At 40.1% G+C, this 13,572-nt stretch overlaps 1 protein-coding gene across 1 annotated transcript; it reads right to left on the bottom strand.

The window, feature by feature from the left end:
- Nucleotides 1–4,395: 4,395 nt before the first annotated feature.
- Nucleotides 4,396–10,520, bottom strand: LOC104547361 (14-3-3 protein theta). The gene is made up of 4 exons (XM_010193011.1): nt 10,154–10,520; nt 7,588–7,751; nt 7,114–7,209; nt 4,396–5,473 (listed from the first exon to the last, which is right to left on the bottom strand). Exons 1-4 carry the CDS (start codon nt 10,209–10,211, stop codon nt 5,414–5,416), a joined length of 378 nt encoding a protein of 125 aa, XP_010191313.1. The 5' UTR covers nt 10,212–10,520; the 3' UTR covers nt 4,396–5,413.
- Between the last annotated feature and the right edge of the window lie 3,052 nt (nt 10,521–13,572).

Here is a 13,572-nt window from a genome sequence, read left to right as displayed (position 1 = left end):
GAAGAAAAGAATCTAAATATAAGGCTTGATAAACATGCTGCGTAGTGCCTGAGTGGGATGTGATGATCTAGGGGGTCTCCTCCAGTCTTATTTTAAGTGCATAAACCACGGCATACGTTGTCCCACTTAGAAGCAAATTCTCTAATTGGTTAGGCTTGCACACGTAGGGCTTTCTTCTCCATAGGAACCATTTACATTATTATTTCTATAAATTAATATTTTGTTACTTGTCAAAGCTGCTGGTTTTGAACTACATTCTAAAGCTCCACCAGAAGTGACTCTTGATACAGAACAGCACATAAATGTGGTTCTTCATACTGTCCTGTTGCTTGTAGAAGCATGGAGCATCACATACATGGAGCTATAAGCCTTGATCACAGAAGAGACCTTTATGCCTTTGCACAACCATGCATCATTGTGTGTTTAAAGTGACAAGATATTTTAAGTTCTTCCCACTTTGGAGATAATAATGAGACGGCAGTGTTCACATTCAGTACTGCTCTCAGCTATGGGCTCTCTTTTTTTTATTCTCTCGCCTTACAGTGCACTTTCAGTAGCAATAAGCTAGCTGTACCTTTTCCTCTCCAGGGTCTTCCTACACACCTTGCACTAACCATGCAGCGTGCCCAGCCCGGGCTTCAAACCCTGAGAAAGACAGAGTAGAGAGGAAGGGCAATGCCAAGGACAGCTGGAGTGGGGCAGAGCAGGAGAGTGACCCGAACACCAGAAACACATTTGTAGGAACAGAAGTTTTATGGAGGAGCAGTTTTGAACTCAGCTGGTAAGTAATTAAAGAGTGGACCTAGCAAAAGCCATCATTTTGTCTCCCACTGAGTGTTACTGAAACTGTCACAGATGGGATAAAAAATGAGGGGACAAGATGGAATAGCAAAATTGTGGAGTCAATTAAGCTGCCTATTGCTGTACTACTGTACACAAGCTTCTCGAGTGATGCTTAGGTACTCCTTGAGAAGTTCCTCCCACAGATAAAAATGTCAACCATCTCTCAAGCACAAAGCTTAACAGCAACAAACTGGCATGAGGGTAACAGGGCTTCCACTTTATATGGAAAAGAAACATTTACTGGGGACTATTTATTTAATGCATTTTGGCATGACTACATATTAACAAATATGTAAAACAAACTTTGAAGCCTCAGAACAAAAACATATTTTGCATGGGTACCTCTAAAACTAATGCTAATAGTGTTTGAATAAAGTCCTACTGAAGGTCTGATCTATGAAAACTGATATTCTCAAGGTCCTGTATTTAAACTGATTAACTCTAATATTAAAGATGAATTAAATGATGAATAAAGTTCCCAACTACTGTTCAGACCATTCATTCCAATCAAATTAGCTGTATACATGGAATTTAAACCACCTATACGTTGAAACCAATGGAAATAACGCTAACAGAGCAAATAGAGCAAAAGCAGCTTTTTATGGCAGTATACATTACTTGATCACGTAATTTGAGGCTACACATTATTATTGGAGATGTGTTCACGTCTGTTCATCGACTTAAGGATTGTGGCAGAAGACGACAAAGACATTCCTCTAGCAAGCTGGGAGTCTTTGCAGTGTAGTGGAAAATATCCTGGCAGCAATCCAAAGCTGGTACTAACATTTCATCCTTCCCACACTGGCATTTTATTCGAGAGCTGGCCAAGCTGTAATTGCTGGAGTTTTCAGCAGTTGTGTCATCTCTCTACACTTGCACAAAAGAGGGCAGTTAGTTCTTGTTACAGAGCTTGAGATTTCAGTTGTAGAACTGGGATCTCAAGTTTGTAGCGTTCCAGTAATGTCTGGAATAAATTTCAAAGTTTGTCCTTTTCCTATGTATGATTTATTGCCCAATCTACCCTCTTGGTTTGACATGGATAATTTTAGGTGGCAACAGACCATTTCACAGACATATTTAGGACATTACTGTTACTTTGAATACCACAAAAACATTTAAAACATTAGTATATTTTGTATGCTTATGTAAATTCTGGTTACCCAAATCAACATTTCTACTGGCACTCTGTTGTGAAGGGGTGTGTGCATATCTAAGTTAAAAGTTTCCAAAAAACCACCCCCACAAATCCAAACTTACTCTGGTCTCCCTACCCTGCTTTGTACTGCACAAAGGAAAGTCAGGTGCAAAGTAACAAGTGCTCCCTTTGTTTTTCAGAAACATAAAATAACTTGTCTCCTGCTGTAACAAGTAGCTAGCAATCGAACCGAGAATACTGCAACTAGACTTAGGGAAAAGTAAACACTGTGTTTGTTGACATTACTCATTTCAACAAAGATCCTCAGAAACTAGGTACAGAACTCCCATGTTTTGCTGCTGAACTGAGTTATAACACAAAGACCTCAAAAGGAAGTAGATTAGCATGAAGTACCATCTCTACCACCATCACCCACCTGGCAGAAAAGTGGAAACTCTGTTTGTTCTTAATATTCTGAAAATACTAAGAAGGAAGTTGAAATGATTAATGCGCTATTGTGAAGTTTGCTGTAGAGGTTAAGACAGTAACTGCCTGACATGACTTACTGCATACAACTGTATTCAGCGTAAGAAAATCCCATCCTTAACCCAGTAAGATGCTGTTTCTTGGGTCATCTTGTCAATTGTATGTCTGGCTTGCAAAGAATAAGCATGGTTTGGGAATTGCGATGTTAAGTCTGTCGGGTGTTTCCTAAGCTGTGGGGCAGGTCCTCTTATGGCATGTGGAGCAGCATACAAGGAAGTGCAAGTATCACCTGGGGCTGGAAACCACAGCACCACATCAATGCGCCCAATTACTCTGGGTGTTGCACTAATGGTGGCATTTACCTGGGAGTGGGGGGAACAGTAATTTAGAGAATTACAGTCTGATCCTTTTTTGTACCATCATCCTATTCCCCTACACCTTTTGTTCCCTCCACCCTCCAAATACATACATATATTTGGCCAAATTCTGAAAGTACGAGACAAGACAGTAGTGCATTCAGTATTATTAAAATCCAAGAGCTGATGTTGCAGTTTCAAGACTTATTTTTTGTGTAACATGTAGATGCAATGAGCAAGAGACAGCTAGAATTTGCCCAGCTTGATAGAAATCAGAAAGAGCATTTCATAAATTAAGCTATAATCCAGATTCAAGTCCCAAATACTGTTTCTGTAAGGAAAACTGACAACTCTCTTAACAAGTTGCAAAAGGAAGGAAACAACAGCGTTGGCTGACAATGCAGTGCAAGCCAGGACAGTACTGCATCACACCGCAAAGAAAGGACACGCTTAAATGAGCAGACAGAGCTGACTGCTAACATGCAATACTGAAACATCTTCACTAGAGAGTAAGAGCACTTTGGAGTTAAAAACCTCTATGAAACAAATAAAGGAGCAATAAGAAATGCATGGGGGAGGGGAAGAAATTATGAAACCAAACCACCAATTAAGAAGCATATGAGTTTATGTAGAATCCTGCCACACAATACTTTGACAGCAATTCAAAGTGACTGCATGAAAAAAATGGAACTGATACAATTTTTTTTTAAAGCAATGCATGTCAACTGAAGCACATAATCTGAACAGTTTTATTGTAGGAACAGTCACTGTGCACACTCAAAGAATGAACAAAAACATGGAAGGTGGAAGATGTACCGAACCCTGCAAGGACCAGGACTATGTCCTTCTTCATAACGTCATATCCTGTCTAGTCGGGACACTGCTAGGGGTTAAGTATTTTCAAAAACCCACCAACCCGGGAAACTAAGAGGTATAAGTTTAGGAAAAGCTTGTTTGTGATGTAAGGGGGAGGAAAGAAGATAAAAAAAGAAAAAAAAAGAAGAAAAAAACCCAAACAGAGCAATGTATTACTACAAAAGGCTCCAAAGAAATGGGGGGAACTGTAATACTAAAAGCAGTCTAGTAACAATAGAAAGCAGATGATGATGTGGCAGCACACAACCGAATATTCTAGAGCAGGATGAATTCCTCTGCACTGCTAAAAATGTAGCTTAAATACTGGAATAATAACGATGACCATCGGTGATAAAAACAGAACAGGAGGACAGATTGGAGAATTTCACGATTACAAAAAATGCATCATTTAGATGAGAAGGTTTGAAAGCCATGGAAGAATATCAAGAAATTGGCCATTTTTTCTTACATCATTGTTAAGGTGAAGCCATTAGCTCAAGTAGATTTAGTTATTAAGAAGTCCACATGTCAGGTTAACTATGAAAAGTTATCCAGGATATTTTCAAAAATGCACATTGATCAAATACGAAATGAGTTCATTAAGAGCAGACTTTTTAAAAGTATGCACTAGATTTGAGAAAGACACTTCTAGCATAAGATACCTGCATTTAAGTTTAGCCCTTAAGCGATTACATGGAATTGTTACAAGTCAACAGTAAGTGGTTTATAAAATGTAATTTTATTTAATGTTACTTTGCTGTTACAGAGGGCATAACATTTTCACAAGGCTTTTTTGGGACTACAGTCAATGATTAGCAACACACAATAGTGGTCCAAACTCTCTAAATAACAATCACTGGACAAACTTGACACCTTCTCACATGTGCACAAACCTGCATGGAAAAGTACTAAATTTTATACTTGGACATGTGAACTTCAATTGGTTTTCCCACTCCAGTGTATTAAGAAATGACATGCACTTTAGTCTGCCAAAAAGCACTGCCTGTACTCCGGCAGTAACATGCTGCTTCTAATACATAGTAAAGTGAATACCAGAACTACGAAGGCAGGAGTGTAAGTGAACTTTTATTGGGAAGGGATATAAACTGAAACAGCAGCAACTGAAATTAAGAGAAGCCCCTGTTTTCAAACACGCAAGCTTCTGTATTACGTGATACAGGAAGCAATTCAATTTGTCATTTTCCAAACTAGAAATGCTCAACTTGATCTGGCCCAATACTTCTGTATTCCTACTGAAAAGAATACACACTAGCATGTGAAAGTCAATTATGGAAAGGAAACCCTGCAGAATAAGAAGGGAATGTGGAGAATTAGAAGCTATGTGGAACACTCTTTAGTTGCAATTAACTACATTTTCATATCTTACTGCAATACAAAACACAGTCGACTGGCAGGAACTGGTTCAGATTTTTTGTTTTTTTAAATACCAGGTACACTTTAGTCCGCTACATAAGTGTTTGGAAGTTACTTATGTTTGTATGAAATGAAGCTATTAATACTTTTCTACAGCAGTAACCGCACACCAGGAAGGCCAGGACAAACACAAATCAAGGAATGGAGTTTTCCCAAAGCTGCAGTGTGAAAAGACTATAAATTGATTTCCATACACATGGATGGGTTTTCTCTGCTATAGGAAATCCAAGTGGAGCTATAAGGAATGGAGACGTGTAAAAACGTTTCTTGAGAAGGAAAGGGAGAATGACGCCCCATGTGCATTTTAGTTTTCTGCACCTTCTGCGGCATCACATTCTTCTCCTGCACTGTCTGATGTCCATAACTAGAAAGGAAAGAAAAATAGCGTCAGCTTTCAGAAACAGCTTTACTTCCAAAAAGGGACAATTATTGACTGAACAGAAATGATCACAAATTAGACTTAAGGATGTCTACAAAGTACCAGCGCACAGCAGCTGTACAACCTTGGCCTGCAGTACTTGCTCTGAGAGAGGTCATTAGAAATAGTTTCCCACACACAGGGCACAACGAGCTCTGCACCTCAGGCATCAGAGGCAGAGCAGTATCCTAAACAGGTCCTGACTTTTGTGTGTAATAGCAAGCTATGTCATTGATCCTAGATCATGCAACAAGTCTGAACGATAGCTTCGTGAGTAACATCCATTTCAAAAGCGGTGTTCTGAAGCCTGAAAGTGAAGATTACCGTTTTGGTTACTGAGGCTAAGCATTTTACAGTGCTAATAAAAGACATTTCTACTGAAGTAGTATTGCAAAATAATAAATGCTGCTGTAATTTTAAATGCACTGAATATCCAGGGAGGATAGTACCTAAAATTTTGCCTTAGTTATGAATTTTAATAGAACCTAAAGGGTCCATTAGGCAGTTTTCTTCAACAGTTTGTAATTATGATATATACTCTGCATCATAGGAAGTGTGGCCAGCAGATCAAGAGAGGTGATTCTGCCCCTCTGCTCTGGTGAGACTCCACCTGGAGTACTGCGTCCAGTTCTGGGACACCCAACATAAGGGCATCGAGCTGTTGGAGCGGGTCCAGAGGAGGGCCTCAAAGATGATCCGATGGCTGAAGCACCTTCCCTATGAAGAAAGGCTGAGAGGGTTGGGGGTGTTCAGCCTGGAGAAGAGGAGGCTCCAGGGAGACCTTATAGTGGCCTTCCAGTACCTGAAGTAGGGCTACAAGAAAGCTGAGGAGGGACTTTTTACAAAGGTTTGTAGCAACAGGACAAGAGGTAATGGTTTTAAACTAGAGCAGGGTAGATTTAGGTTGGGTATTAGGAAAAAGTTCTTCAATATGAGGGTGGTGAAGCACTGGAACAGGTTGTCCAGAGAGGTGGTGGAGGCCCCATCCCTGGAGACATTCAAGGCCAGACTTGATGGGGCTCTGAGCAACCTGATCTAGTTAGAGACATCCCTGCTCACTGTAGGGGGGTTGGACTGGATGATCTTTAAAGGTCCCTGTCAACCCAATACATTCTATGATTCTGCGATAATCAAACATCAATTAATTTTCTTCTTGATACATTGAAACTCCCGATTTTTTATTTTAAATGAAAATCAAGTACATGAATAAAATCAAGCTGGACTGGATATACAACAGAAAAGTCATTTTGTTTCTGAGGTATTTATCAAAAAGTCTAAATAAGAATCCCTGACATGATCACAGACTACTATTTTTGGACTCCTTGTCCTAACTTCCACATTAGGTTGGCTGAATGCACATTCTCCCCCTCCACTGCTCTCCAAGCTGTTATTCTGTATTACACAGCATGAAGTTGCTGACATCAACTTATAATACATTCAAACCAAGTTATGAAAAGATATAGTAGGGTAAGTAGCCCAAATCAATGCTGTGTTTTGCACTAGAGCAAAATAAGGGGTTTGCCTCATCACAAATTGAGCAAATACATGGTTACAGAACCAGATAGCACAGATAAAAGGCAACTTACTGTTAGGTTGTCTCTAAGCAACTGCATGATGAGAGTACTGTCTTTGTATGAGTCTTCGTTCAGTGTATCAAGTTCTGCAATAGCCTCATCAAACGCCTAGAATAAATAAACCATCTTTAGTCTTTCTATTAACTGATCATTAAACAACCAGAAGCTAGACCTATCAGTAAAAGTAGCTTACAAAACAGCACAAAAAAGCAACATTACAAGTTAATGACCTGAATTGCTCTGTTTGAAACAGAAACACGTTAAAGACATGAGAAAAGCTTGCTGTGTTCCTGAAAATTTAAGTTCTGTTGTAAATACAGCCTGCTTGTACTCCTTCAATCCCACTAACAATATGAGCTTGGAAACCAGATACACCAAATAGGATCATTTCCTGCATAAACTCTAGGAAATAACCATTCATATTATTTTAAGCATAAACTCTCTGCTACTGTCCCTGCAGGCACAGAGAAGAAAAAAGTAACTTACTGTCTTTGCCAGTGTGCAGGCAAGCTCGGGATTGTTGAGAATCTCATAATAAAATACAGAGAAGTTAAGAGCTAGACCCAGGCGAATTGGATGTGTTGGCTGCATCTCCTTCTTGCTGATATCAAATGCCTCCTGATAAGCTCCCTGTGAGTTTTCTATTGTTTCTGTTAAAAGAGTGAGAAACATTTCAAGTTTTATTTTTTTAAATATATGACTTTTTAAAGTACTCCATTAGTCAGAGACTGAACAGTCCTCTATTTAAGCCTGTTTTTAGCAGAATACTGCACTTACTTTAATCAAGATAATGATTTTAAACCCATTTTAAGTGGGTTGCCACACTGACAAAACACAGGGAGTAAATTAAGCTACTACAGAGTAAAAGTATTCAAGACAGATAAACACGCAGAAGTTAGTAAATATAAGCATCGAAGATGACTGTATTACCTCAGTGGCCTTTGATACTTTAGGTACAAAAAAACCCCAATTATACATTACTTTTTCTACTGAACCCCTGCTCCACTCCTTGCACAGGATGGACATGCCTGTGTGAGCTGGTTGTGCAGAGTAAAGAAGGCTCCTGTCTATACAGCCCTACTTCTTGAGGAAGTTTGGAAGGCATATACTGCATGTGCCAGAAAACTCAAAAGTCTGTCTTCAAAAACTGGGCAAGATACAAAAAAAAAAAAACCAAACCCAAGGTCGTACCCAAAATAACTGGGAGAAACACCACAGATAAAAGACGTTACTAGGCCAGAGCGGATACTTTAAGAGTGCTACATATCATCTATTCCAGATTCTTTTCCAATAGACAACCAAAGGGCCAACAGCTGCCCTAAACCTGCCTGCAGAATGGAAGGAGACCGCAGGAAAAGAACAGCCATTGTCAGAGCTCAGAATCCAGCTCTCTGAGGAGCTAATACCATAGTTGCTCTAGAGAGTGCTGGAAAAAAGGAGTTGGGTAAGTAAAGTCTGTTATGTAGTCAAGAATCACAACACAGACTTGTTTTTTTCCAGTACTTGCACTGTAATGAGCATTAATGAACTATTACTTTGTTGAGAACAGGTGAGAAAAAGGCAGAAAGTAAAAAAAAGGCTAAAAATCTAGCAAATGCAGGAAATAAAGTAGGTTTTAAGTACATAAAACAGAGGCGGGACATCAGAAAAGCTTCAAGCAAAACTCCCGTAAGTTTGCAGAAGTCAAGCACAGAATGTATGCACAGTGATACACATAAGCTGTAGCTTCCTAGCAAAACACCAAGATCTACTCATGAGGCTATCAATCGGTCCCTCTTCTACAGCAAGCACCCATATCAGCATGCCTATCACTTTAAATGCAGTCTTTTTAGCCAAGACCAGCTGGTATTTCTCTGCGCAGACAAGCCCATAGATTTGTAACGGTTGCTAGAGACAAAATACCAATCAAATTATCTTTGTGAAAGCCAAAGACAAGTTGTCTCTGCTACGCTTGGCCCTGCTGTTGTCATTTGAACTGGGCAAAGAGTTAAGAAATTCCGAATGCAACTCACTAATGCAGAGACTTTTACTCCATTTTGTGTATTTCCATCTTTCAACTTTGATGCTTTTACAATCCTAAGAGACTAACAGAGCTTTTACTGAAGTGACCATCAGCTCTGTCCTCCACTTTGCAATTCAGTCAGATGCCAACCGTGCCCAACCCAATGGAGCGCCCTGCCAGCTCCACCAGCCCACCTCCTTTCTGTGTCATGGCATCACCCCAGCACTAACTTTATTTTATGTAGAAATGTAGAAAGCCTAGCTTAACATCACAACAATACCTGGGCACCTTGCAAGACAGCCAAAATACTTGATTCAATACATTCTCTCAACAGAGTTCACACCCTCCCCAGAAGAGCTTCCTGAGGTACTTACAACCACCTATGCACATGTTCTAGAATGTTCACATTCCCAGAATGCCCAGTATCAAGTGACAGTACCAGCTGGGAGGTTTTGCAGACCTTTTCCGCTGGATCCAAAAGGGCAAACTAAAATTACAGGGACAGCATTATGCCTACGAACATCAACAATTTCAGAGTGCAGCTCACTTTTTGGGATAGTGTACTGACATAGTAATTGTGTCGCCTCTTTATAAACTTGGGCAATGGCTAAAACTTATAGATTGACAGGACTCCATCATGGAATAAAAAATGTTGCAGAGGTCTGTGTACTCTCTCTCACCGACTTTATTTTAGTAAAGAAATACAAACAAACAACATTAAATATGTTAGCAAAACTTTACCTAAATTGTTTTCCAGAAGCTCTGAATAAGCACTGTGGAAAAACTACCCAGAAATTTAGGGTAGATGATGGGAAAACCAGCTAAAATTCCCTGGCATATATACCACGCTTAAAGTCTGTTCAGAATTTTGCTCTCTGTCTGCATGAACACTGGAGATTTCCAACTGAAATGTAGCTGTTCCCACTCAGCTAACTCACATGAATGCAGAGTCAGATACTGGCACATGTTTCTTCATTTACTGTTTCCTCCCCATGGCCCAAACCTGAAGTTCATTAGCTAGCAAAGATCCAAAGGCCACAAGGCACTTACGTTTTCTGTCATCACCACAGGCAACTTCAGCAAGGTATCGGAAGTAGTCTCCCTTCATCTTCAGGTAGAATACCTTGCTCTCTGGGTTAGTTGCATTAGCTATTAAATATTTGTCCAACAGCTCCTGAAAAAAACAATAAAAAAAGACATTGCCGCATTACATTGACAGTTGCAACTAAGTTCAATCTATTTTTCTTCTCTCCAGAAAGTCTGGATGGACTCAGATGTTTGCTACAAGGGGAAAAAGGTTAAAGGGCATTTTAGATAGATACACACTTACATAAGCTGTGTAAAGGCACAAAGGTAGACGCTACATTAAGATCACGTCAACCATCTGATCAGACTGCAGAAAGAGTAACAAGAAAAGGTTTACTGCCCTATAGCTTCAGGGACAAGTTTAGTTTCAGGATATGCACTTCTCGTTTTAAAAAATGTTGCAAATGAGTAAGCTTTTACTGGAAAAACGAAACACTATGCAGAAAGTTTCAAAGCTATTTATAAATAAGAACTTATTCCCACTTCACAGGAAAAGTAAGAAAAACAACGCTGCTATATTTTTGTATAAATTTCATTCATTAGACTCATGATAAGGAATCTCCAGCCCACCTACCTGAGAGCAACTTTACACTAAGGATTTAAATGATAAAGATCTGCATTCAGTTACTCAGAAAATACACAGGTCATATAAGCAGCAGCAAGTTTCCACAAAGCTTGGGAACAGTGGCTAGTTAAGTAAGATTTTTGTTACAGGAACATGTATCCAAATTCACGAAGCAGCTACAAAGAAAACGCTTAAGAAACTGTAAGCTTTCAGGGCAAAAAACCGTGGCATTTTAATTAGCAACTATGGCACTATAATAAAAATGCACTAATTTTAGACACAAACCTATGCCTATGCATATCACCATACCATTATTACTTCCTTTAATAATCCACAGTAGTGGAGCAATCCAGCTGAAAGCGTTTACTCATTCCAACACCATTTGAGGTGCTGGCAATTACATGAAACCAACACTCATAGTAGAGTACTTCCAATTAGGTGAAAAAAGCATTTTTGCATCCACACAGTGTGCTTACCATGGATATAATACTGCAAACAGCTCTGCAGACAAGCTCCCTTCAGAGATACCCCTACCAAGGCATTAAAAAACCAGCCAAGAGTTACAAGTCCTCTTACTAACTCCTTTGAGAAAACAGCGAGAGGGTAAGGTGACACTGAGCCTGACAGACCCTTCCACTTACCAAATCAAGAACAGACATTTTTGGGACTTTCTGTATGGCCAGAAAACCACTGCCAAAAACCAGGCACTGGCTGGTATGGCACAGGACCAAGTGGGGAATTGGTAGAAGAGTTGAACACAGTGACGCATGCAAGGACTTGAGCAAATGCGTCGAGCCCTACACCTCACTGGTGTTACGGAAAAAAAAGCAAAACCTGAGGTATGTTTCAAAACAAGAGTTAAGATGTGTGATACAAGCCCATGTTAATACTGTTACACAGTATGAGTCATTCCTGTATCAGAATGAGTTATTCCCACCCTACAGGTTCTGCAATAAGAAAAACTTCACATTTTTGCTTGATGTTTTCCCGATGCTTTTCTCCTATGACAAATGTCAACACCAGCCATAAGAGCACACCATTACACAAACCGGTTTCAAAGTCTCAGAAACGACAACGCAATAACCTCAAGTTTAACACAGAAGCTTGATTTTACAAGAAACTGCCCAGAATCAAGAAAGTTGACATGTTGTACACCTACACTTAAAAAGGTTCCTTAAATTAGTCATGATCAAGGAGTAACTAGCAGTCTCTAAAGGCCACTCTCAGGTTGGGACTGCATTAAGCAGCAGAGAAGCGATTTATCTATGTGCTCAGAAAAAGTACACCAGAGTCTCAGGAGCACTGAGTAGACAGCCAAGAAAGATAAGTTGTATGGGATTTTAAACCAGATATTTGACAAAATCACTTTTTTGATGTTTCTTTTAAATGCTGAAATAAAACTTTTCAAGATGTTACAGCTACATCAGCAAGGGAACACACAGGCATTTTTCTTTTATGCCTTCCAAAACCTAAAGATTTATTGTAAACTTAGCACACAAAAAATACTACTGATCTTACTACAAAATTCTGTCTTTGAAGACAGCTCCAGCAGTAGAAAACCACGCGTAACTGCTGTGGCTTCGTTATGCCCACTTTTTTTTTAGATGGGGCAGACCCCACACTTCCTGCAGGAGCACAAAAGGATTTTGGCATGGCCCCAGCCCTACTGCAAGCACGCAGCACTGCAGCCTGTGCATCAGTGCATCCTCAAAGTGCTGCCTCCACTATGCAGGTTTGAAAACCAGTGGTTCTGCACAGATTTCTGAGAAACTTAAGAGAAAAAAGTAGATGCTGTGAGTGAACCACACTTTTTCAGACAGCAGAGTGGGTTACATACACTGCTTTATTTCCTAGGCACTCCTCGGCTGGAGGAGCTGAGCTGCCCAGTCAGCAGCTCCCACTCCCAGTTCATCTCGAGGGCCTCCTAATCCTTACCAAAGCCCACGATAAGGCAGAGATCAGGTTCTATGACCTGTGCCTCTATCAGCTAAGGCTGAACATCCTCATTCTGGACTTTACATATTTGGTTTTGGTTTCTTAAGAGCCTTAAATGAAACAGTATCTCAGTTATGAATCATATGGGATAGAACAGAATACAAACAGACTTTGAGTAAAGCTAATTATTTCTCTATCCAGACATTATCTTTCAAATCAGTAATGTATCGGGTACACTTAGTGAGCCATTCATCTCAGAACATCACCACCCATTTCTTGGAAGGCATCTTGCCCTCCCTCTAACAGACAAAATGTTGGCAGAGCAGTGAGGGCAAACAGCACAGTAAGCTAAATTAGTTACTTTACACTGTTGTGAGTCAGTAATAGCCAGGAAAACTCAAGATTTCCTACATCTGTTCTCTCTATCTTTCCTCACTTGGGCTTTTTTACCTTTCCATCAGATAGCAACCAGCCAGGAATGCTGATTTTAAACACTGGTCAACAAATGATGAATGCAGGCAGCCTGAGCAATGAAGCAGACATCTGCCAACCTCAAAATTCATTATGATAAACTGTACCTAACGAGAGACAGGCACTGCCACAGGTACGGTTCTGCACTGACGTCAGCCGATGCAGCAGACTGCCTTCCATGTCCACATACAGAAAACATGCCCGTCACTATTTTTTTTTTGCCAGAAAAAGTTACGTATCAAAATACAGTTGCCACCATCATTAAGAACTGTGACTGTTCTTACCACCTTCTAAACCCAGACCTGAACAACCCACAATTACATGCTCTACACGATGTCAAACATACCTCAGACGCTGCCCTGAGCAGCCACGCGATGTTGGAGCTTGTCGTGGTTTAGGCCCAGTGCATAAC

This window comes from Mesitornis unicolor, unplaced genomic scaffold (genome assembly GCF_000695765.1).
Source record: "Mesitornis unicolor isolate BGI_N332 unplaced genomic scaffold, ASM69576v1 scaffold26879, whole genome shotgun sequence".
Classification (NCBI taxonomy): Eukaryota; Metazoa; Chordata; class Aves; order Mesitornithiformes; family Mesitornithidae; genus Mesitornis; species Mesitornis unicolor.
Note: the sequence above shows the minus strand (reverse complement) of the source record. Positions and strands in the feature narration are given on the sequence as shown.

Bases quoted from the DNA above. Each gene is read 5' to 3' on its own strand.
- LOC104547361 (XM_010193011.1), bottom strand. From the start codon at position 10,211: ATGAAGGGAGACTACTTCCGATACCTTGCTGAAGTTGCCTGTGGTGAT. The intron at 7,752-10,153 runs GTAAGTGCCTTG...CTCTTTTAACAG, and splicing joins CTGTGGTGATGACAGAAAAC to AAACAATAGAAAACTCACAG. The intron at 7,210-7,587 runs GTAAGTTACTTT...TATTTATTCTAG, and splicing joins CCTGCACACTGGCAAAGACA to GCGTTTGATGAGGCTATTGC.